At 50.9% G+C, this 25,669-nt stretch overlaps 1 protein-coding gene and 1 pseudogene across 3 annotated transcripts; one reads left to right on the forward strand and one right to left on the reverse strand.

Annotated features, from left to right (window-relative positions):
• LOC108637681 lies at positions 744-1,250 on the reverse strand (annotated as a pseudogene). The gene has a single exon (XR_001919241.1). The product of XR_001919241.1 is annotated as a 40S ribosomal protein S12 pseudogene (transcript).
• Positions 3,266-24,848, forward strand: BACE1 (beta-secretase 1). Of its 2 annotated transcripts, XM_013969467.2 has the most exons (9): positions 3,266-4,022; positions 18,371-18,459; positions 19,832-20,048; positions 20,503-20,640; positions 21,335-21,469; positions 22,399-22,500; positions 22,834-22,983; positions 23,245-23,416; positions 24,031-24,848. In XM_013969467.2, the coding sequence occupies exons 1-9, from the start codon at positions 3,762-3,764 to the stop codon at positions 24,270-24,272; spliced, it is 1,506 nt and encodes a 501-aa protein (XP_013824921.2). In that variant the 5' UTR covers positions 3,266-3,761; the 3' UTR covers positions 24,273-24,848. The 2 variants fall into 2 exon arrangements, with proteins under 2 accessions (XP_013824921.2, XP_017915227.1); XM_018059738.1 differs by having other exon boundaries at positions 23,245-24,268.

Here is a 25,669-nt window from a genome sequence, read left to right on the forward strand (position 1 = left end):
TCCATACATGACCACTGGAAAAAACCATAGCCTTGACTAGACGGACTTTTGTTGGCAAAGTAATATCTCTGCTTTTGAATATGCTATCTAGGTTGGTCATAACTTTCCTTCCAAGGAGTAAGCGTCTTTTAATTTCATGGCTGCAGTCACCATCTGCAGTGATTTTGGAGCCCCAGAAAATAAAGTCTGACACTGTTTTCACTGTTTCCCCATGAAAGTGAAGTGATGGGACCAGACGCCATGATCTTTGTTTTCTGGATGTTGAGCTTTAAGCCAATTTTTTCACTCTCCTCTTTCACTCTTATCAAGAGGCTCTTTAATTCCTCTTCACTTTCTGCCATAAGTGTGGTGTCATCTGCATATCTGAGGTTATTGATATTTCTCCCTGCAATCTTGATTCCAGCTTGTGCTTCTTCCAGTCCAGCGTTTCTCGTGATATACTCTGCGTAGAAGTTAAATAAGCAGGGTGACAATATACAGCCTTAACGTACTCCTTTTCCTATTTGGAACCAGTCTGTTGTTCCATGTCCAGTTCTAACTGTTGCTTCCTGACCTGCATATAGGTTTCTCAAGAGGCAGGTCAGGTGGTCTGGTATTCCCATCTCTTTCAGAATTTTCTACAGTTTATTGTGATCCACACAGTCAAAGGCTTTGGCATAGTCCATAAAACAGAAATAGATGTTTTTCTGGAACTCTTTTGCTTTTTTGATGATCCAGTAGACGTTGGCAATTTTTTTTTTTTTAAAACAAGAACTCAATTTTTTATTTCATCATTTCTTGCATTTGAAGTACTCCTCGATGACATCCTTGGCCTGAGATTCTTTGCCATAGTCCTTAACCACCACACAACTGCAACCAACCACTTTACCGGGTTTTCCCTCTCTGTCAATTTTACAGAGGCCTACCCATTCCCCTAGTTTCTTGTTGTCATCAACCTTAATCAGGTTGATTTGATGCTCAGCACAAAGGGCCTCCACCAACTTGACATACATAGGCTCATCACAGTTGGATGCAAGCACACATAGATGGGCTTGGCGCTTGTCTAAAGCTTTCGCAGCTTCGCGAATTCCACGTGCTAAGCCATCGTGGATGAGGGCGGTCTTCAGCACCTCTTGCAGAGCAGTATTAACGTCCATTACACCTCCAGCAGCAATGCCTTCCTCGGCCATGGCGGTGGGTTACGGGTGGAGCCGAATCTTGAATGCACCCGAGCCTCCGCCTCCGCGCGGCTCCGCGGCGGCAGGGAAAGAGCAGACGTTGGCAATTTTATCTCTGGTTCCTCTGCCTTTTCTAAAACCAGCTTGAACATCTGGAAGTTCACGGTTCACGTATTGCTGAAGCCTGGCTTGGAGAATTTTGAGCATTACTTCACTAGCCTGTTAGATGAGTGCAATTGTGCAGTAGTTCGAGCATTCTTTGGCATTTTCTTTGGGATTGGAATGAAAACTGACCTTTTCCAGTCCTGTGGCCACTGCTGAGTTTTCCAAATTTTCTGGCATATTGAGTGCAGCACTTTCACAGCATCATCTTTCAGGATTTGAAATAGCTCCACTGGAATTCCATCACCTCCACTAGCTTTGTTTGTAGTGATGCTCTCTAAGGCCCACTTGACTTCACATTCCAGGATGTCTGGCTCTAGGTGAGTGATCACACCATCGTGATTATCGGGGTCATGAAGATTGTTTTTGTTCAGTTCTTCTGTGTATTCTTGCCCCCTCTTCTTAATATCTTCTGCTTGTGTTAGGTCCATACCATTTCTGTCCTTTATCGAGCCCATCTTTGAATGAAATGTTCCCTTGGTATATCTAATTTTCTTAAAGAGGTCCTTAATCTTTCCCATTCTGTTGTTTTCCTCTATTTCTTTGCATTGATTGCTGAGGAAGGCTTTCTTATCTCTCCTTACTATTCTTTGGAACTCTGCATTCAGATGGGAATATCTTTCTTTTACTCCTTTGCTTTTCACCTCTCTTCTTTTCACACCTATTTGTAAGGCCTCCTCAGACAGCCATTTTGCTTTTTTTGCATTTCTTCATGGAGATGGTCTTGATCCCTGTCTCCTGTACAATATCATGAACCTCCGTCCATAGTTCATCAGGCACTCTGTCTATCAGATCTAGTCCCTTAAATCTATTTCTCACTTCCACTGTATAATCATAAGGGATTTGATTTAGGTCATACCTGAATGGTCTAGTGCTCAGTGATGTCCAACTCTTTGTCACCCCATGGACTGTAGCCTGGCAGGCTCCTCCATCCATGGGATTTTCCAAGCAAGAATACTGGAGTGGATTGACATTTCCTTCTCCAGGGGGTCTTCCCAGGTCTTGGTCACAGTGCAGGCAGACTCGTTACGTCTGAGCCACCAGGGGGAATCACTTTAGCCTGTCACTGTTACGTTTTCCATGCTCTATTATCTTGTTTTTAAGAAGCTTCTGTTTGGCTTTAATCAAGACTTCTGAAATTTGACAATAGTTTCACATTTGATAAATAATATGTTAATATAATCATATGACTTTTCTCCTTTAAGCTATTTTAGCTCTAAAGCTTTTTGTTTTAAGCTCTTACCAGTTAACATAAAGATACTTCTTGGAATGATAACACTTTAGAGCTGAGCATGGCCATAACCTTCAGCTCACTGATATCACAGAAATCAGTAGGGGCTTGAAGATTCACCTCAGTGAGGGTGGAAGTGAGGGTGGGTAGAGCACCAAAGACATAAAAAGATTCAGCTGAGAGAAGCCCCAGGTGGCTCTCACCTGCCTGCAGGTTGCAGGCTCCAGTGAAAGCAGACCACTCTCTTCATTTCCCCTTTGACCTTGCTCTTTCCTTTGGCTGCTAAGAACACCCTTCTAAACCCCGTAGTCTTGCTATCCAAATCTCTGCTCTTAGAAAATCCACCCATTCTTTAAGGTTCAAATTAAATATTACTTCCTCCCTCTGAGTCTTCCCAGGGACTCTCCCACCCCCAAACCCCTACTTCTTAAAGTCCCATCATTCTGTGTGCTGCACGTGCATTTTAAATTTCTCTCTGTGGCCCCAGGGCCTGGCAGAGTGCCTGGCATACAGCGGGTGCTCCAGAAATGCCCAGTGAAGGACTAACGGAATGAGAAAGGTCAGCCACCACTCCATCTCCACAGCCCTTCCCGCGCAGCCAGGGTTCTGCAGGGTGGACTCCGGCTCGGCAGAGGGCATCCCAGACCCCTCACCAACCCCGGAAGCCAGGCTGCCTGCCGTGGGAGGACTACACTTCCCAGCAATCCCAGGGAAAAGCGAAAACCCTTTGGCTTTGACAGCCACCACCACAAGTCTTTCCGCCTCCCCGGGCTGCCTGGGAGCTGGGAGCTGGGATTATGGTGGCCTGAGCAGCAAACGCAGCCGCAGGAGCCTGGAGCCCCTGACCCTTCCCCTGCCGCCGCCCCACTAGGAAGACCAGGAAAGCAGCCTCAGATCTGCCATGCCTGCCCCGCCCAGCCCCCCGGGGGGCCCGAGACGGCCTCTCCCGGACCGCCGCTGAGGCTGGACCACCAGCCAGATGTAGCCGGGCTCCGGAGCCGTCTCCTCCCCTTCTGTCTCTGAGGATCTCTCCTGTCTGATCCCCACCGCCTGGCCCAGGGGCTGGCCGAGGGGCCTGCAGGCTCTGGAGCCCTGATGCCTTCCTGCTCACTCTCCTGAGAAGCCACCTCTAGCACCCAGAGTTGGGGGCAGGCCCCAGGGACGGACTTGGGCCAAAGTGAGCCCAGAGTGCCCCAAGGCCAGGGCCCACCATGGCCCAAGCACTGCCCTGGCTCCTTCTGTGGATGGGCTCCGGGGTGCTACCTGCCCACGGCTCCCAGCCCGGCATCCGGCTGCCCTTGCGAAGTGGGCTGGGGGGTGCCCCCCTGGGGCTGCGGCTGCCCCGGGAGACCGACGAGGAGTCTGAGGAGCCCGGCCGGAGGGGCAGCTTTGTGGAGATGGTGGACAACCTGAGGGGCAAGTCCGGGCAGGGCTACTACGTGGAGATGACCGTGGGCAGCCCCCCACAGACGGTAAGGTTGCTGGGCCAGCACTGCCCTCCCTCCTCATGAGCCGAGGAAGAGAGGCTGGGGGTGTAGCATGCAGGGGGTTCCTGCTAAAACGGGGGCTGCAAGGTGCGGGCTGGAGGGATCCTCTCCCAAACATATCCTCTGGGATCATAGCGGCAGCAGTCAGCCCCAAAGCCCCGCTTCCCACTTCCCTTCCCCTCACAGGCTTTGACTGTCCTCCCCTCACTCCTAGTCTTATACACACACCCCTCAGGAAGGATTTGAGGGCAAGAAAAACACGTGGATGGGGGAGGCCTGATCTGGTGAAGAGTCCAAACCACAGGGGCTGTGAACAGGTGTCAGCCCACACCATGCCTGAGTCTCCCCACCCCTTTGCTCTGGGTCTTGGTCCCCCAATCTCAGCATCTAGGGTTCTGACCAAGGGATCCTGGCATGAGTTGGATCAGCCCTTTTCTCCCTCTGTCTGGGCGGCCGCAGGGCAGTGAAGCGAGGTTTCTTGTGACCTCCACTCTAGCCAGAAGCTGTGAGCTGAGTGTTGCCTTCCCCAGTCCCTCCTTCCTCCCCACCCCTTTGCAGCCTGCATTTCAGCCCCTCCCCCACCTGATGCCTCCCTGAGCACTGGCCAGAGGGAACTGAACTGAGCCTGGGGAAAGGACAGATCATAAATTGCATACAGCGAAGGAGCCAGAACCCCCTTCTAAGCATGAGACTCTTTCCATGAGCTGATAGGTGCTTGGGGGTGGCAGCAATGGAGAAAACACTGCCTGCCAGATCCCCATGCCCTGTGCTTCCTGACAGTCCTCCAAGGTACCTCCTAGGTGGCCATGGAGGGTGCAACCTTTGCGCCTCTGCCTGGGTAGGAGTTGGCCACGAGCAGCCCTCCGTGGGGTTGCTGTGGCTGACCTCTGTGAGCATTTGCCTCCTCAGTGGGGAGTCCTGGGCACGGGTAGCAGGATGGCTGAGTGTGTGCTGGTGAGTGTCACCTTGAATCTGAGCCACCCCCCTCCCCCGGATCTGTGTCTGGGAGGCTCGTCCTTGGGAGGGTCGGTGAAGGTGGGAGTGTGTCTATGGGCAGAGGGAACCGCTACACTTCCTGGACTTCCCAACAGCACTTACACCAAATCTGGGGGAGAAGCACAGCCCCCACCTTTCCAATTACCTGATGGAAGCAAGACTTCCAAGGTCCATGCCACCCAGGCCTATCTCCCACCCCCCACCCCCCAGTGGATCCAAGGCTCTGGGCTCCCCCACTTAGCCCTCCTCTTACCTGTGCACTATAAACAGACTGGAGTCAGTAAAAGGACACAGTCTGAATCCAGGCCTCTAGCAGCCTGAGCCAACAGGAGGCCAGGTGTTGTGAGGGAGCAGGAAGCTGTGGGACCTGGTTTCTCTTCCCGTTTCTGCTACTGATGTGCTGTGCAAATTGTGCATAGATCCTGTGACATGGACACAGGACAGGCTGTGGGACCAACAAGAGCTTCGGGGTCAGACAGACCCGGAATGCCAGCTCCACAACCCACAGCCTTTCCTTTTCCCAGCTGTGTGGCCTTGGGAAAATTATATAACCTCTCTGAGGCTCTTGCTGTGTCTTTAAAATGGGTGATATGAGATCTCCTTTGCAAGGTGATGGTGAGGATTAACAGAGACTTTGTCGGTGAAAGCATCTAAAACAATGCACCTAGACATATACTTGACCTCCAGTAGATGTGAAATCACTTTCTTCTAACTTGCCTGGCCACTTCTGCCTCTTCTGTGTTCTGCAAGGAAGCATAAAACCTTGAGTGTTCTGAGCCTCCACATGTTACATGTAGAACGTGTAAATGGGGGGCCTATTAACCATACTTCCTTGGACCCTTGAGATAAAGTGTACACATTGACAGAGAGCAATTTCCCAATAAATGTCAGCTCCCTCCCCCTCCTTCCCAGGAGTCGGGAAAGTGGGCTCAAAGTTCAGCACCAGCCCAAGGAGCCCGTGGCAGATGGGGCAACTCTGGGGGTTGTCTTACAGCTCCCAGGCCAACACCGGCCAGTCTGCGCGCTCTTGGGTGACTTCAGTTCTCCCCCCAGCAGTCTGGGAGAAGGATGCCCTTTTTCCTGACCCTGGGGTTTGGAAGCACCAAATGAGAATGTGACAGGCACAGTGCCCTGAACAAGTAACTGTGAAACTTGGGGTGCACTTTCTGTGTGCCAGGCAACTAATTGCTGGGTTTGGGAGACTGGGACACAAAGAGACAGGAAATGTATTTTCTGCCTCAGAGAGCTTTCGTGTGGAAGTGAAAATTTAAGTCCCTGGAGGAGGAAATGGCAACCCACTCCAGTATTCTTGCCTGGAGAGTCCCATGGATGGCAAAGCCTGGTGGGCTATGGTCCATAGGGTCACAGAAGAATCAGACACGACTGAAGCGACTTCGCACCATGCATCCATACCTAGGTCAGAATCTCAGGCTGAATCTCAGGTTTGAAAATTACTGATCTGTAATACAGTGGAGTGGATGCTGTAGGTGTTATTTGCTTTAAAAAAAATTTTTTTTTCCATCTATACTCTTCTGAGGGAGGGGTTCTTTTCTTCACTTTATTTATTTACTTTGGCCAAATCATATGGCATGTGGGATGTTAGTTCCCCAACCAGGGACTGAACCCATGACCGCTGCAGTGGAAGTATGGAGTCCTAACCACTGAACCACCAGGGAAGTCCCTATAGATGTCCCGGAGGAGGTGAAAATCAGGCAAGGTCTCACAGAGATGTGCTGTGAGCATCTGTGAGCATGGCCTTGAAGGATGGATAGGAGGGGCGAGACTGCTTCCGTGAAGAAAGGTCCCCCAAACGGTGGGCTTCCCTTGTGCATCCACTCCTTCCCACCATCTCCCCCGAGACCAAGTGAGGACACAGTGAACGAGAGAACGAGTTCTGTGTGTCTGGGTTTATGCGTGCTTGTTCAGGAGACAGTGAGAAACCCAGGCCGGACTGTGGTCTGCCAAAGTGAGGGGAAAATTGAATTTGTGCAGCAGAATGACAAAAGAAGCAATCTGTTAGAAAGAAACATTTGGATTTTAGAAAGAATGGGACTGAGGGATGCAGGTAGCAGGAGGCTGTATCACAAAGGTCCAAGTGTGGAGGGCTGTGACAAGGATGGCGTGAGGCTGTAAGCAGGGGAAATGGGAAGGAGACCGGGCTGCAAGGGACGGTGTGAAGCAGTTAGACCAGACTTGGTAACACTGGTGTGAGGGTGAGGAAGAAGGTGTCAAAGATGATTTCAAGATTCCCATCTGGGATGAATTAGAAAATGACAAGACCATTTGTGAGAAAGCTGGCAGCCGGGGATGGTTTAGGAGTGTGGATATACGAATATATCTTTGTATTTATGGTTACAGTTTATAAAAGTTTTAAAATAAACTCTATATAGATTATTTTGTTCTTTCCAGTGATTCCTGCATTATATAAAAAGGTCTTAACCATTTTAAGATTCTAGCAGAAGAAATGGGGACTGAAAAATAACTAGCCAGTTGGCTGGTCAGTAAACTGGACCCTGTCTCACCCTTTACTTCCCCCTCAGCCTTGCGTGTGTGCTGTGCCAAATCACTTCAGTCATGGCCGACTCTTTGCAGCCCTATGGACTGTAGCCCGCCAGGCTCCTCTGTCCATGGGGTTCTCCAGGCAAGAATACTGGACTGGGTTGTCATGCCCTCCTCCAGGGGATCTTCCCAACCAAGGGATCAAACCCACGTCTCTTATGTCTCTTGCATTGGCAGATGGATTCTTTACCATTAGTCCTACCTGGGAAAGCCCTACTCAGCCTTACTACCTATCTATTTGTGTATCTTGGAGGAGAAGAGAGTTTATTAGAGAGTTTATTAGAGATCCCGCTTCCATTTTCTCATCTCCCTTACTGTATTCATTAGCATATGTCACTGTGTTTGTGACATATAAATTTCATAAAACACCAAGCTCTTGAGGACAATGTCCTTTTTAATTGATTATTTTTCTGCAGGATTTCATTTCTCCTTAGCTAATGTCTATGATAGCATCATACTCAGAAAAGGCACCTAAAAAGTGTTCAGCAAATGAATAAATAAAGTGTAAGACTTCTAAGTAGAACTGTGGATGAGCCATTGTAAGTGCAGGGCTGGAGCTCTTCGAGAAAGCATTTTTATTCTCTTCGCTTCAATGAAAGAATGTCATCTCATTGGAAAGGTATGCATATCACCATCCAAACACAGGCTCATAATTTAACTGTTAGGATTGAAGTCTGGTGGTGGTCAATTTTCAGTTTCACAAATATTTGTTGAACACTTACCACGTACAAAAGAGAAGGATATGTCGGTCTTAGTCCTTGGAGCACTCATCATTTGGTGTAAGACCCAGATACGTAAGCGCCTAAATATCACCTAAGACCAAGTACACTTGGTACAATGAGAAGTTAGTTCTCTGGTGGTCCAGTGGTTAAAACTCCACACTTCCACTGCAGGGGATGTGGGTTTGCTCCCTGGTTGGGAATTCTGCATGCTGCAAGGTACGGCCAAAAAAAAAAAAAAAACAGAAGAACAGTGAGTCTTAGAAGTATACAGAAAGCAGCGGCTACTTCTGACAGTGTTAGGAAAGGCTTGCTAGAAAAGGTAGCATTTGAATATGGCCTAGAAAAATGAGAAAGCTTTGCTATTTGGAGAGTGGTTGGGGAGAAAAACTTCAAAAAGAGAGCCATGAGCTATGCTAAGAAGCTGGAAGTTGTGATAAGGATGCTGTGAGGCTGACTGGGGGTTGGGCTTCCTTCTGGAGGCAGCAGAGAGACGGTCTAGTGAATTTTGGTTCCAGGAAAACATTCCCAGGCTGGAGAATGACTTGGATGGTCTAGAATCCAAGAAGAGGATCTCAGTTAGGACACATGGGTCTGAAAGAAGATGTGAAGGAGAAGTCTTCAGAGAGATGGCATCACCTGTCAGGTCAACTGGATGTTCCTTGCCACTTCCTTTGAACTTCTCTGACTGTGTTTGTGTCAGGGTATACAACAAAAGGAACAAGCTTTCAAAGCACAATGTGCTTCCCAGATGGTTTAGTGGTAAACAATCTGTTTGTAATGCAGGAAATGCAGGAGACAGGTTGGATCCCTGGGTCAGGAAGATCCCTTTGAGGAGAAAGTGGCAACCCACTCCAGTATGCTTGCCTGGAAAATCCCATGAACAGAGGAGCCTGGCAGACTATAGCCCATGAAGTTGTAAAAGATTCAGACATGACTGAGCAATTGAGCACGTTTAAAGCACAGTACAGTTTACCAAAATTCCATGTTTATTATTATACTTTCATTACACAGGCAAGGTATTAGCATGTCCCTTTTGGGGAGGAGAAAACTGAGGCTCAAAGAGATTAAGTGCTTTGCTCCAAGTTATTCAGTTATGGAAGAACAGAGCTGGATTCAAATCCTGATCTTTGGATTCCAACTCCACATACTTGGCTGTTTCCAGCACTCTATAGTCTGGGACATATTGGTTGACTTTGAGATGCCAGTGGACAATTCTTGTGGATGCAACCAGCTGAGAATGAAAGTGAAAGTGTTAGTCACTCAGTTGTGTCTGACTCTTTGTGACCCCATGGACTGTAGCCCACCAGTCTCCTCTGTCCATAGGATTCTCCAGGCAAGAATACTGGAGTGGGTTGCCATTCCCTTCTCCAGGGGATTTTTTCCGACCTAGGGATTGAACCCAGGTCTTCTGCATTGCAGGCAGATTCTTTACTATCTGAGCCATCGGGGAAGCCCTCAGCTGAGAACGGGGATCTGGAAACCAGGAGAGAAGTTGGGACTGGACAGGAAGATTTGAGGATCACCTGTAGAGGGTTAGCTATGGAAGTCAAATTAGCAAACAGACTTATTCTTTGAGAGAATGGAGAGAGAAGAGAGAAATGATTAGGGGAAGAATATTGGGTACAGAGATCAAGAGAACAAAGAAAAGTAATCAGAAAAATAGAAGACTACAAGTGGGACTTCCCTAATGGTCCAGTGACTAAGACTCTGTGCTCCCAATGCAGGGGGCCCATGTTTGGTCACTGGTCAGGGAACTAGGTCCCACATGCTGCAATGAAGACTGAAGATCCTGAGTACTGCAAAGACCAGCATGGCCAAGTAAATGAATATTTTTAAAAAGAAAGAAAATTATTAAGATTCAGGATCTCAAAACTCATGAAGGGACTTCCCTGGTGGTCCAGTGGCTAAGACTCCATGCTCCCAATGCAGGGGGCCAGGGTTCGATCCCTGGTGAAGGAACTAGGTCCCACATGCTGCAACTAAGACCAAGGGCAGACAAATAAATATTTAAAAAAAAAAAAAAAAAACATGAAGACACGAAGTGATTTTCCTGACCCCTCCCTAGAATGATTTTCAAACTGTGATTTGTGGGATTCTGTAACAGGACCTCAAGGGTGAGGGAGAGGTTAGGAGACAGGTAAGCAGGCAGACCCTGTACCTTCCACCTTTCCACTCACCAGGCATGCCCCCCGTCCCACCTGCCTCCAAGTCTCCCAGGCCTCTCAGCATAGGTCAGTTTTGTTTTTCAATAGTGGAATTCCAGGTTTGGTTGATTGACTGGCAGATTGAGTTAAAAGGTTGAAAATTAAATTAATTAAGATTAATTAAAAGGTTGAAAACTTTTGAACTCAAAGAACCACCCTCTAAGTTAGACAACCCTGAAACCCAACAACCCCAGACAGTGTTGGCCTCAGCACTGGGAAGCGACCTCCAGATTGGGGTTCGGGCTTCAACTGTACATAAGCCTCTGCTAGGATTCTCAGGCTGTCCTTTCACACCTGTCTCCTCCTTCACCTCCCCAGGTCTGGAAGGAAAGAGTTCAGAGCTGGGAGTGGGAGGCATTGAGAAAGACTGTGTCCTCTTACTAAGGTAGGCAGTCAGGAGCCCTTCTTGGGTATCTCTGGTAAAGAGCTAAGCAGAAAACTGTGGTTAAAAATCCAGGAAGAGAAACATCCCTCAGGAAAGCTTCCTCCCTGACATCTAACTTCTCTGTCTGCTGGGAGCCACCTGGCTTGGGGGCCTGGACAGTGGGGAGTTCTGGAAACAGACCACTTTCCTGGTCCTAGAGTTCCCTGGACTTCTCCTGGCAGGAGGGGCCCAGTGGCTACCCTGCCTGCTGACCACTGTTACCCCATCAAGTACAGGCTGGACTTCTTGGTCGGCCTCTCGGGATTGGGGAACACTACCAATTGTTCGACTCCAGCACCTGTGGAATTTTCACCAGATAGCCCAAGGCCTGAACCCTGGTGTCTCCTTATGGCTCGAGCAAACAGACCTATGTAGGGAACATAACTGGGCACCATGGGGGAAAGCAGGTATATGCCAGAGATCAGCTTCATTTTCACCTGATAAACTCCGAGATGATTATAGCCCCTGTAAGCTGCGGATGGGATGAGGTTAGACAACAGAAAGAACACACCATCTGACAATAAGCAGGCAGCAGTGGCTGTGATACCCTCAGAGTAGGATTTCCTAAGTCAGTTTCGTGGAGACTGAAGGTGCTAAAAAGACACTTTGAGGCAAGGAGGGGATGGAGTTACAGGAAGTAAAATCTCTCTTCCAACCACAGCATTTCTGCTTTTTTCTCTTTGATAGACTGGAATACTGCATGAGATTGGAAAAAGCTTCTGTTGCTTAAAAAAAAAAATTTGAAAACCATTGTCTTATATCTGTTGTTTCAGAATAGTAGGCATATATGTTTTTTGACCGTTTACATTTATCATCGCATTTGAATAGGTAGCGCTGATAAATATTAGTTGAGCTGGGTTTGAGCCTGGGGGAAACGGAACAGCCTGTCTAAAGTGGGAAGTGTACCCTTAGGGTTTGGGGTGACCCGGCCTCCTTGCGATTCCTTCAAAAAACAAGACCAAGGAGTCCGCTTGCTCCCAGGTATCGATTGCCAGCTTCAGCCTGGAGAGCAAAGTGGAAGAAGAGGATGTCTGGGACAGGAGTCCATTTCTATCCGGTCAGCTGACTTGGTCAAGGTGGGAGGCGCCTGGATGGGACGGAATTGCCAGACTCAGTTAGAGGCAGGAGCTGTGTGCTGCGCTGGCCCTCTGCCATGCCCAGCTGCTGACTTGCTCCTTGTGTCCTTCCTTGCCCCCCTCTATCAGCCTTGGGCAAACTTAGGTCTGGGGATATCCACTTAGGGAAGCAGACGAAGCTGACTCAGAAGCCTCTGGGACCAGCAAGCCCTGAAGTCACTCCAATTGCTCTAAGAACCTGGGCAGCTACTCTGTCAATTTCATGGGTATGGTGGGCATCCACTGTTATCATCTCCATACACAGTATCTGACTGGAAGTCATCCCTGAAAGGACCCTAGGGAGAACTAATAGCAAGAATCTATAGTCCCAGAAACCTGCACCAAATGAGGCAATTATGATTACAATTACAGTTTAAGAAAACTTGTTACAGAGCACCTACTAAGGGCTAGGTAAGAACTAGATAATGAGCTCAGAAACGTGCTCCCTGCCCTTGTGGAGCTCGCCATGTGTGGGACAGCCAGCCATCGGATAAATGGTTTCAAGTTGGATGCGGGGGTAGATGGAGCAGCATGTGTTCTTGAGGGCCTGTGAGAGTTCCAGGCTGGGCTGGGGCGTCAGGGCAAGACCGCTGGGGAAAAGAACGTTTAAATGGTGGCTTGGAAGTTGAGCAGAAGTTTGACAAAATAGGGAGAGAACATTTCAGGCAAAGGGAAGGGACTGTGCGCAGGTGACAGATGGTTGTGCTCCTGTGAAACTTGAGAAGCATGATGATGAAAGAGGGGGAGAGAAAAGGGACGGCATTTGGAGTTGACCTGTGGGTGGTTAGGCGCCCCCGAAGTCAAGGGTCTCAGGATTTAATTCAGGAAGTTTTGTTATCAGTTATCTGATGCAGCGTAACAAAGTAAAACAAGAGTCATCGTCTCTCAGGATTCTGTGGGTTGGTTGTGGTTCTCCAGCAGGGCTTACCTGGGCTCCTCACGTGGCTGGTGGGTCAGCTGGGGGCCAGATGAAGCTGGGCCGGCTGGACCTCCTCCTCCATGAAGTCTTTCAACCTCAAGGAGGCAAGACAGAGCCTCCTCAGGTACAGTCTCAGGGCCACACCCCAGGAGGCCAGTGCCCTCCCCACCCAGTGCGCACACACTTATACCTCTGCTTTCCTCCTTTGTTGATGTCCCATTGGTCAAATCAAATAATGTGGCCAAGTCCGGCATCAAAGTTACGGGGGATCACACAAGGGCAGGGACACAGCAGGTAGGATTCACTAGTGAAACAATCTGCCTTTCCTTTCCAAATGAGAGAGACAGGAATGTCAAGGAGATGAAAGAGCAGACTCTCACGGATGGGCAGAACCAAACGACCCAAGCTTTGTGGCTCGTGTGTGTGCGCTCAGTCGCTTCAGTCATGTCTGACTGTGCAACCCCAGGGACTGTAGCCCGCCAGACTCCTCTGTCCATGGGGTTCTCCAGACACGATTCTCCACAGAATACCGGAGTGGGTTGCCATGCCCTCCTATAGGGGAACTTCCTGTTGCAGGGATCGAACCCACGTCCCCTCTGTCTCCTGCATTGGCAGTGGGCTCTTTACCACTAGAGCCACCTGGGAAGGCTTGTGTGCAACAGGGGTCAAATCCTTACTTACCCTCGATCTCAGCTTTCTCCTCTGTGAAATGGAAGAAAGGCTCCTACATCTCAACCAAGAGGCTTGTGATACAAGAATATAAGGGCTCTTCCCCATAAACTCTGAGGCCGACACAGAAGGAAACAGACTTTCCTTTAGCAGAAAGAATCAGAGTTGCAGCCCCCTCCCAGAGGTATGCAAAAGTGGTAAGACCCTAGCGAAGGCTGCCAAGGAAAGTTGTGTTTGTTTGGCCAGAACAATAACTCTTAATAACTGGAGAACTCTCAGAATGAGAACAAGCTCCCATCTCTCCAGGCAAGTAGACAGATGACTCCTGAAGGTTCTTTTCATCCAGAAGAATGGAAGCAACTCCCATCTGCTAGTGAGAGCAGGGGCCAAGACAGGTGGGATTTGGGGGACAAGGAGTTTACCCTGATCTCACCAGCTCCATGCCTGTCTCATCATCCAAGATCACTGCTGCAAACCCCTCTAGGGGAGCCTTGCCAGTAGAGCAGAATGGGCAGGTGCATTGGTCCCTGAAGGGCTTGTTAGCATTTCCCTGTGAAGCTACTGGCCCTCAAAGGCCCCCAGGGGCATGCTTGTTTGTTAAGTGATTGGCACTGACCTCGTCCTGACCCCAAGCTGCGGCCCTCTGGGCATCTCAAGGCCAGAGCTACAGAGACTTCTGAGTTGACCTGGCCCCAAGCAACGAGGAAGATGTAAGATGATTCAAGGACTCCAGGCTGCCGGTCAAACCAGTAGGCCTGGTGAGAGGAAGGCAGGTCTGAGCTAGAGCCACACCTATAATCTAAAAACACCCAGTTTGGGGACCACTGAGAGATTCCTCCCTCACCCTGAAAATAGGGTAGGTTATCTCTTTCCCTTTTTTCCTCTAACCATTCATTAATTCAAGGAATACTTATGAGAATTTCCCTGGTGGTTCAGTGGCTCACTCAAATGCAGGGGGCCTGGGTTTGATCCCTGGTCAGGGAACTAGATCCCGCATGCCACAACTAAGAGCCAGCACAGCCAATAAATAAATAAGATATACTTATTGCTAGGCACTGTGATATGCACTGGGGACACAATGGAGACTTGAAAAAAAAAATAGATATAAGGAAAGGTGAGATTCAGTGGCAAGTCCTATGGAAGCATCTTAACAAGAAAATATGACCTGGTCTTTCTCCTTGAGGAAGTCCCTTCTGAGCTCAGACTGAAGGATGGTGAGTAGACAGAACTGCAAGTGGAAAGGAGGATGGTCCATGTAGAGCGAATGACCCACGCAACAGTCTTCGAGGAGGGACCATGGCTGAATGGAGGACCTGAGATGAGGCCAGTGTGGCTGGTGGGAAGTATGGGACAAGCTAGGCTGGCTACAAGGAGGCAGGGTTGGACCATGAAGGGCTCTATAGGAAACATTAAAGCTTTAAATCTTTATCATAATAGCAAAAGGAAAACCATTGACATGGGAGGGTAACTTGCTCACATCTACACTCTGGAAAGAACATTAGCCGCAGTACAGAAACAAGTTGGCAAGATCAAGGGTAGACGTACCAGGACCAGTTGAGAAGCTATTGTGATATTCTAGGATGAGATGAGAGCTCTGCCAGGGGTAGCAAAAGAGTTGGCAAGAAGTGAATACTTTGAGAGGCCTTTAAGCTTAACTGGACAGGACTCGTTGATGCCTTGGATAGAGATGTGAAGAGGAAGGTGTTAGGATGTCTCTGAAGCTGCTCACTTACGGAACAGATGGATGGTGACTAACAGAGGAAACTTTGGAGAAAAGACAGATGGGCAGGACCAGGTAAGGTCAGCCCTGGCCATCTCGAAGTTCAGGTGTCTTTGAGGCAGTTCAACAAAGAGTAAGAACTTGGAGCTTTAAGTTCAGGAGTCACAGGGATATAGGTGGTGATTGCAGCCGCTGCCATGGATGAGATGTCCTGCGGACAGAGCAGGGTGGGAGAGGAAGCGGACCAAAGCCCAGGCCTTGACGTGAGCCTGCAGAGTAGACAGAAGATCCATCAGAAGCGGGAAGAAAGTATGCAACAGGGACGAGTGTTTCAAGGAGGGAAGGGGCCTTCCCTGGTGGTCCAGTGGCTAAGACTCCAAGCTCCCAATGCAGGGGGCCCAGCTTCCATCTCCAGTTGGGGAACTAGCTCCCATATGCCTCAACCAAGACTGGTACAGTCAAATAAAAAATAACTATTACAGAGGGAGGGGTCAGCACCATTGACTGTTCTAGAGAAGGCAAGTGAGATGACGATTGATTTGAAAACAGTCTTTTGTATTTGCTGATGTGAAGTCCTTGGTAACCGTAGTAAGGGCTGTGCTAGAGTGGAGGAAGGGAAAGAGGCAAGACTCAGTTTGAGGATGGGTTGCGGAATGAGTAGGAGGTGGAAAAATGAAGACAGCTTGTCCGATAACTTTGGTTGTGAAGGGAGAGGAGAGAGAGGGTGACTGGAGGCGGGTGTGAGAGTAAAGATTTTTTTTTTTAATGAAGGGACAAGCATTTATAAATGCCAATAGGAAGAATCGCAGATATGGGGGTGGGGGTAGGGTGGCATGAGGGTTGAATCCTCCAGAGCTAGGAGGAGGGTCCACTGAGAGGCAGGACACAGCACAGCAAGGACAGATGGAATGATAGTCGTGGGGGATGGGGGGGGTCCATCTGGATGCCCCTATTTGGTGAAATAAGAGGGGAGGGCGTTAGCTAAGATCTGGCTGCATGTAAACCCTCCCCTTTCAGGCTGCCCAGGGGACTCATGATAGAGATGTGGGAAGGACAGGACCAAATTCACCTCTCAGAAGCAGGATCACAGTGCAAAGGGCAAACTGACCGAAGGACATTTGCTTGGGAGGAAATGGCAACTGTTTATTTTGGTTTCCCCCTTTTTTGTGGAGGGTGCAGAGGGGGAGGCGGGGAGAGCAGTGGGAGCCTGAATTCCTGGTGTGGGGGGTTGTTAGAGGGAGGGGGAGGGAGTGGAGGGAGTCTGGCCTCCCTGGGCAGAGTGGGGAGACCTTCCAGAGGTGAGGAGAAAGGCTAGGACTGGAAGGGCACCAGGAGAGACGGGGCCCTCCAGGCTGGGAAGGGAAGGACCTGCAGAGAGGGCTCTTCCCCCTGCAGGAGAGAGATTTGGAGTGGGGAGGCCTGAAGCCCCCAGATAAGGCTGCCATTCCAGGGTCAAGGGTGGTTGGTTTCCCTCAGGGCCAGCCAGGTGCCCGTACTCCACCCCAACCCCCCACCCAACCACAGGCACCATCTTGTGGAGACCCTCTTTCTTTGGGGTCCAGTGGTAACAGGGATCCCTGTAAACCTGAGGCCAGCCCCCAGGATGGAGACCAGAGTCCTGGCAGGTGGGGGACGGCGTCCTGAGGAGTGGGTGGGTGAAGCAGCCTTTTTAATCATTAACCTGGTTGATTGAAATCTGAACTGCTGTGCCTCCCGCTTTATTGATTCTCTCTGAAAGCGCAGCATCTGGGGCTGGTGGCTGCTAAGAGACCAGGGAGAGGGACAGAGGGGAGAGGTAGGCGCTGGGCTGGGGGGATGAGAAGAAAGGGGAGCCAGGCCAGGAGCTGGGGCTGGGAAGGGGGAGGAGGTGGGGTCTGAGGGCTGGGCAAGTGGGCGCTGGGGGAGGTATAGTCAGCAGGGCCCCAGAGGACCATTGAGAGCAGGAAGAAGCCAAAGAACCAGATGGTGGGGGAAACACAGTGACCTGCCCAGGGTGACAAGGTCAGAGCCTGCACCACAGCTGAGGTCAGCTGACTTCACGGCACTGAGGAGAAGCGATACAGAAATGGAGGGCCCCAAGGTCGGGGGAGGAGCTGAGGTGAAGGGCACAGTAAGCCGCCAAGAGAGGATTCCCTTGACAGATCACTGTGCTCCTGAGGACCAGGGCCTTTCCTTTTTGCCTGTGAGGATGGAGGAGGCATCAAAAAATGGCTGACCACCTGAGGAGGGGTCAGGCCATCTCGGGAGGAAGAAGGATGAGGCGGAAGAGACAAAGACGGAGCTGCGCAGCGAGGAACGGCAGGATGATAGCTGTCTGTCTTCGCTGAGCCAACACCGGGCCTGAGAGGTGGCTTTTCACCAGGGCCGCACACGGGACTCCTGGATCCCCAGTACCTCCCCGGTGGGACTCCTACATCTGGGTCCCCTCTGAGACAGAGGGGAGCACTTCGTGAGGAGCTCTATTCTGGCAGGCAGGGTCAGAAACATGCGGTCTCCCTGTTCCATCCTGGTGCCCACAGCGCCCCTGGCCAGTGCCAGCTCCGAGAACAGCTGGTCTCTGAGCTGGGAGGGGGACGAGCCAGGCTGCCTGCTGGTGACGTGCCCCCTAGAACCAGAGATGAGGGGAAAGGGCGAGCTCTGCAGACAGGCTGGGCCAGAACCCAGGGTGAGGAAGGGCATCTGATGGCAGAAACGGGAATGGAAACATACACGCGCCAGTGACGTGGCTCTGATGACACAGAAAACGTTCCAGTCCTGCAGAGAAGACAGAAGCAGACACAAGGCTTCTGAGGCTGTGAGGAGGCTGTCACAGGACGCCACCCTGTGTCTGTGGTCCTGGCACTAACAGGGGCCAGTCTGTCCAGTCCTGCATCTGGGAGCTTCACCCTGGACACTCCAAAGGGAGACCACGTGGCTGGGGCGGGCGGGGGCTGCAGGACAGAGCAACGGAGGGAGTGGGTCCAGGCCTCCTGTCCTAACATCTTCCTCTCCCTTTTCTCTGGCAGCTCAACATCCTGGTGGACACAGGCAGCAGTAACTTCGCAGTAGGGGCTGCCCCCCACCCTTTCCTACACCGCTACTACCAGAGGCAGCTGTGAGTACCAGGGAGAGCAAGGGGGAGGGCCCTTTTCCAAAGACCCAGGGCCAAGGAGGGTCTGGGAGGGAGGAGCTGCAGGGAGAAGGACCAGCTCCCCAGACAGTGACCCAGTGACAGGAGGGAGGGGGGAGTAGAAAAGCTGGGTGGAATGGTAAGTTAAGGGGTGGCCAGGACACACTCCAGTTCTGAGACAGGGCAACTTCCTGGGGGAGGGAAGGAGGGAGAGCAGCCCCAAAACTCACAGTACAATCTCGGGGTCCCCTGTCTCCCCGCCTTAACTGCGGGGCGTGGGGGCTCCATCCCACAGACCTCAGTGGCTCTCGTTTTCCGACACCCATCTAAGTCGAGGCTGAGCACACTGCAGTGACAGCTTCCTTTGCGGTGTCCTCACCTGACACAGTGCAAGGAAGCGAAGGACAAGCCTTCCACAATCCCACTGCCTGACCTGGTCATCAGGGACTGAAAGCTAAATGCTTCCCTGTGCATCCCCGGAGTTGCAGCTGGACTTGACTAACGGGTGGGAGGGACAGTAGAAGTGGCCTTTTAAGGTATGAGGGGCAGTGAGGGGTGATCTGGGAGCCCCTTTAACAGAAGAGCAGGAAGTGGTGTATCTGTGTGTGAAAACATATGAGAGGAGACTGACATCCCATCCCTGGACTTGTAGGCAGATGCCAAAGCCGCCTTCTCAGGCCCCTCCCCTTTAACTTTCCAACCTCAAGAAAGCAGTCAGGGAAGGGGGCGTGGTCAGGATGAGTGAAGGAGCATTCATTCCAGATCTGTGTCCCCTTGCTGCCCCATGACTTACACACAAGCCCTGGTCAGAGTGATCCCACACAGGCAGTGGGGACTCAGAGTGATGAGCAAGTTTCCTCCAAGGGCTGTGCCTTGCCTACCCACACTGCTGAGGTGCCTGTGCAAACCCTGTCCTTGGACGAACTTGCTGAAGAGATTCCACACTCACCCCGCCTGGTACTTTCTCTACCACCCAGATGGTACCACCAGGTCCCAAGGCAGCAAGAGTCAATGGCTCCTTTTCTTTAGGAGCGAGATAAGGTCAGGGGGTGAGAGGTGGGAGATGCTCGCTAGCTGTCCCTTCTGCAGCAGCAGGCACAATACACAAAGCCTAGGCTTGTTCTTGCAGGGCCTGAGCTCCAGATCTAGGAATATGAGCTGTGGACACAGGAGAGCGAGCCCTAAGCAAGGTCACCTGACATTCTGTTCTGAGTGAATCATCTACGGATGCTCTGTGGAGCAGCCTGACAGCAGCGTGCAGATACCTGGGATGAGATTAGGCACCAGGGAGTAGGTAGGATGCCGGATCCCTACTGGTTGTGGTTATGCACCCACAGATCTCTGCCTCCTTGCACAGGTCCAGCACGTACCGGGACCTCCGGAAGGGCGTGTATGTGCCCTACACCCAGGGCAAGTGGGAGGGGGAGCTGGGTACCGACCTGGTGAGCATCCCCCACGGCCCCAACGTCACCGTGCGCGCCAACATTGCTGCCATCACAGAATCAGACAAGTTCTTCATCAATGGCTCCAACTGGGAAGGCATCCTGGGGCTAGCCTATGCAGAGATCGCCCGGGTGAGAGGAACAAGGCACTGTGTCTGCACGCTACACAGGGACAGAGTTGGAGAGGAGGGGTGGGAGGGGACTGAGGAAGGGAGGGGAACAAATCCGTTTAAAGAGCTGCTTGACAGGGGACAGGGTGGCAGTCTGAACTTGATCCCTACAGAGGGCTGAACTATGCTGACAGGTAGAGGAACAGGCTGTTTTTTCTATTGACTCTCGGATCTTTAGAATAAGGGAGGCCCCCATAACTCTGAGACAGGTTAAGCAGATGGGAATCAACGGTCCTGTAGACCTTTTCTGTTTGCACTGCCAGTGTGCCTTGCTGTCCCTCTCACCACCAAATCTCAGTGCCTTAAGATGGTCTTTTCCCAGGAACACCCAAGTTTTGCTTTTGCCCCCTGCCCCGCTCCTCTTTCCACCGGGGCCCTCTGAGCCAGGACTCACTCCTTGTCTCTCTCTGCCACAGCCTGATGACTCCCTGGAGCCGTTCTTTGACTCCCTGGTGAAGCAGACCCACGTGCCCAATCTCTTCTCACTGCAGCTCTGTGGCGCTGGCTTCCCCCTCAACCAGTCGGAAGCACTGGCCTCAGTTGGAGGGAGCATGGTGAGTAGGTCCTAGGAGAGGGGAGCCCCCTTGCTTCCCACCCTCTGAGGCTCCACCACAGCCTTGGGCTCCACTACTAAGAATCAAGAGAAACCTCTGTATAGTCCCCACCTCCACTTTTCTTCTTCCACCCTTGTCTTCTCTGCATCCTTCCAGAAAGGATTTGAGGCTCCTATGGTAAACTCGGAAAGGAGGAGACAGGATTAGGAAAACTTCAAAGGAAGTAATAAGGCCTCTCAAATCAAGACGATTCAGTCTGATGATCAGAAGGCAGAGATGTAAGGAGTTTAAAAGTCCATTTATTAATTAATTAGGACAACTGGTGAATGGTTCTCTATCTCCAACAAGCAGAGAAAATAAAACTTGTAATAGAAGCAAGTTATCATTCACTCCACATTTATTGTGCCAGTTTAGGTTTAAATAACTTTATATCAAGGGTTGTGTGATTCTGAAAAAAGTAATTAAAAATTCTGGAAAGCCTCCTCCCCTGAATACATCCTTGACACACTGAAGAAAGTATCGATTGCTTTAGGACGGGGTCTGATTAGATGCAGGAAAATGAGAAAGCGGATGTGCAGAGGGATTTGCCCTGCTGCCCCCTCAACCCCGAAATGGCTGCTCCTACTGCTGGCACTCTGGGTGACTTGCTGTCCTTCTGTGTCGGTTCATGGGTACTGCCTTTTTTTTCCCCTAGATCATTGGGGGTATCGACCACTCACTATACACGGGCAGCCTCTGGTATACTCCCATCAGGCGGGAGTGGTATTATGAGGTGATCATTGTACGGGTGGAGATCAATGGACAGGATCTGAAAATGGACTGCAAGGAGGTAACAAAACCCAGGGGGAAGCAGGGAGAGGTAAGGGGGAGCAACAGAGCATGAGGCCAGACCCTGAGTTATGAGGTTGGGAGGATAAGGCAGAGGGGCAGGACCTGCAGGAGGGTTGGGGGCTGAGCATGGGACTGCCAGGAACTTAAAGGTCACAGAGGGACCAGAGATTTAACGTGGGACCAGGGCCCACATGGGTTAACGTCTGGTAAGGAAGAAGCACGTCTTGCTCTGTGACCCTGGGCGAGTGGTCTGAGAGGCAGAGTGCCACGATGCTGTGGAAGGCTCTGGCTTCAGAGTCCGAGCCTTGGTTTCTAGCTCTGGTCTAGCTACGTGCCCTCAGGCAAGTCACTATTCTGTGTTTCAATTTCCTTATCTGCAAAATGGAAGTAAAAACAGCTTTTCCAAAGACTGTGGTGAAAACAGAGAAAATGAATAAAGTGTTTATCCCAGTGCTTGACACACGGCAGGACCCAGCAGCTGAACTATTTGGGCATTCCTGACCTAGATTCTTAATGTACATTAAGTTAGAACAGATACAGATGTATTATGAAAAGTTAAAAGTATTATACAAGACGTTTTTATTTTCAAGATTTGGAGAATGTCTACCCACCTAAGAAAACACGAGTTAACGTTTACTGACTGCTTCCTATGTGCCGGGCACAATTCTCAGCACTTCAAATATATTAATTTATTTAATGCTTATAGTAACTCTTTGAGGTAGGTACTTTTATTATCCTCATGTTACAGATGAGGAAACTGAGGCACAGATGTTCAGTAACTTGCCCAAAGAGATCCACCAAAGAAGTGGCAAAGCCAGGGTGCCAACCCAGGAAGGACCCCAAGTAGTCAGACTCACCCCTCCAATTTTGGCCAATGCCTGGCAGCAAAAAGGCTTTTGATATGCTAACCTCTTTTCTCCCTCTCAGTACAACTATGACAAGAGCATCGTCGACAGTGGCACCACCAACCTTCGATTACCCAAGAAAGTGTTCGAAGCTGCTGTCAAATCCATCAAAGCAGCCTCCTCGGTCAGTGGGAGTAAGGAGAGGGATACAAAAGATAACAGTATCACGGAAAGTCACGAGGGCCAGTCCTCCACAAGAGCCAAGACGCCTACCCTCAGACCCCTCTACTTAGATCACTTAAAAGTGGTTCTCTTCCATGGGCCTCAGTCTGTTTGCACACAGTCTCCCTGGTCAGTTTTAGCCTTCACTCTTGCTCTCTTCCTCTAATCCCTGGGTTTTGGCTTAGCTTCCCTCGGTTTAGGTACTTCACGGAAAAGCACATCTAGGGCCCAGTAAGTGTGATCTAAAAATGGGAGGGGCGAGGTGGTCTCTGTTATCCCTTTCTTGCCAACACAGACGGAGAAGTTCCCAGACGGATTCTGGCTAGGGGAGCAGCTGGTGTGCTGGCAAGCAGGCACCACCCCGTGGAACATTTTCCCAGTCATCTCACTCTACCTAATGGGCGAGGTCACCAACCAGTCCTTCCGCATCACCATCCTTCCACAGGTATGTCCCTAGCCATGATCAGTGGGGTCCCAGGACGAGAACAAAGTACACTGAGAGATAGTCAGCAGGCCTGGCTTCCTGGAACTCGGAAGACAAAACAGATGAGGGCCCAGTGGTAAAGGGCTCTGGGGGGAAACCAGACCCATGGAGCTCAGGGGCGGCCAAGGCAAACGCAGCCTAAGGGTATCGACACCAAGAAGGCAGAGCTGGTGTGGGAGAGAGGAAAACACGAACTCTCACCCTGTGACTGCTTATCCTCAGCAATACCTGCGGCCCGTGGAAGATGTGGCCACCTCCCAAGACGACTGTTACAAGTTCGCCATTTCACAGTCGTCCACCGGCACTGTCATGGGAGCGGTCATCATGGAGGGCTTCTACGTTGTCTTTGATCGGGCCCGGAAACGAATCGGCTTTGCTGTCAGTGCTTGCCATGGTGAGAGCACCAGGGATGGGGGTGTGGGGTCAGTCTGTTCTCCCTGTCCAGCGGTGAGGGCACCAGGCCCCTATCCGTCTGGGAGGTACCTCAAGCCAGAGGCCACACATTGTGTAAAAGCTAGTGTCTGTGCTTGTGCTTTTCTTGTGGTCACTTGGCGTGGTGACCCCTGCCTGGACTGGCAACCTCTGTTGGAGACTCAGAGCAGTAACATTTGCTCCGGCACCCCGGAAAGCTCTAGATCCACAGGCAGTAGGCTGGGCCAGCGGCGACCCTGTCAGCTGCCGTAAGCCAGAGCTGAACATGACTAGCAGGGGCTTGCCACTGAGTTTCAGCAGGAGCAGGTAAGTTTACTAAGTATATGTGGGGCTGGCTTTTTGGATTTTAGGTATCATTCCTACTGGACAGGGAGACAGGAAAAGGTTGCTGCCCTCAAAGACCTGGCAGGGAGAGCCGTGCCTCCACTAGCAGTGGCTGTCTGTCCTGCTCCTAAGCATCACCCGGAAGGGAGATTCCACAGCCTCCTCCAGGGCTGGTTTCAAGGCCTGTCCCAGGAAGCTCGTTCTGCTGTGTAATCCTAGCTGCTTTGTGACTCACATATGCCCTTTCCCCAGTGCATGATGAGTTCAGGACGGCAGCGGTGGAGGGCCCTTTCGTCACCCCCGACATGGAAGACTGCGGCTACAACATCCCACAGACGGACGAGTCGACCCTCATGACCATAGCCTACGTCATGGCTGCCGTCTGTGCGCTCTTCATGCTGCCCCTCTGCCTGATGGTGTGCCAGTGGCGCTGCCTCCGCTGCCTCCGCCACCAGCACGACGACTTTGCTGACGACATCTCCCTGCTGAAGTGAGGAGGCGTGCGGGCAGGAGAGAGACACCCCCGCACCGCAGCTGGTGGCTCACCCTGGCCACGAGGAGGAGACACGGATGGCACCCTGCGGCCAGGGCACCTCAAGGGCCTCGCCCACCCACCAATGCCTCTGTCTTGACAGAGAAGAAGGAAAAGCTGGCAAGGTGGGTTGCAGGGACTGCACCTGTAGGAACCAGGACGGGGAAGCAAGAAGTACTCTGACAGCGGGAATACTCTTGGTCACCTCAGACTTGAGTTGGGAAATCCTGCTGCTTGAAACTTCAGCCCTGAACCTTTGACCACCATCCCTTTACAGAGTCTCCAACCCAAAGTATTCTCCTTTTTTTTACTTCTGGAAGTAAGGTGACCTCCCCCCACCCCACCCAACAGGTGTCTCTGCAGTACCCTGGCAGAGCAAGGGCCAATCTTGTTTCCCTGCTGGCCAGTCAGCAGGAACGGATGGATGCACAGGTTGCTATTTGCTTTAGAGATAGGGACTGCATAGACAAACCTAACCTTGGTGCAAAGACTGCCTCTTGAATTAAAAAAAAAAAAATTAAAAAACAATTTGTACAAATAATTTGTACAAATAATTTGTACAAATGGGGGTGGCTGGACGAGGAGACAGCGAGGGAGTGCAAAGACAGGGAACAGCTGGGATCAGCGCCAGGCAAGGTTAGAAAGCGGCTGCTCGCCAGGCCCAGTTTTAGACAGCATCTCCAAGACAGAGCCCATCTTCTAGGATGGGTGTTGCTTCCCAGCGTCTTCTTTTCTGTGGTTGCAGCCGTGCGATGGGAAAAAGGGCTTCTCTAGCCAAAAAGCTCTTTTTAGCTCTCTTAAAGGAAAAGTGCCCACTAAAAGGTTCCACCTGACAAATGAGTTTCTACCTTATTATTAATTCTTTGTCCCTACCTGAACCCTCTAGTCTACATGTGATAGGCAGCACTGAAACATCCTCAACCCCAGGAGCCCCAGATGCCCTATGGGAAATCAACCAGAAGAGAGCAAATACAATAGGCTGCACTTTGTCTTCCTGGCTGCCTGTTCACCCCACCCCCGCCCAAGCCCCATTCCTCCGGAGCTTCGCAGCTGAGGTGCTAAGAGCAGATAGGAGTCCTCCCCTCGCTAATCCTTGAAAGCAGAATCCTGGAGATTCATTCGACAGGTACAGAGTTGATGCTCCATACCCCTGCCTGGATTTCTTTCTGTTCAGCTGTAAGTGGCAGTAAGATCTTGACATAATCAGAGCAGCTTCATTGCCTTCTCACCCTCTCAAGCTCGCCCTCGTTTATTTGGCTAAGGCATCCCACAGTGGCACTAGTATTATGCCAAGAGTGTCAGGAACACAGGGCTTTTTGGCTCCAGCAGCATCACCTTCAGGAACTAGGCTGCGTGGAG

Source organism: Capra hircus, chromosome 15, assembly GCF_001704415.2.
Source record: "Capra hircus breed San Clemente chromosome 15, ASM170441v1, whole genome shotgun sequence".
NCBI classification, from domain to species: Eukaryota; Metazoa; Chordata; class Mammalia; order Artiodactyla; family Bovidae; genus Capra; species Capra hircus.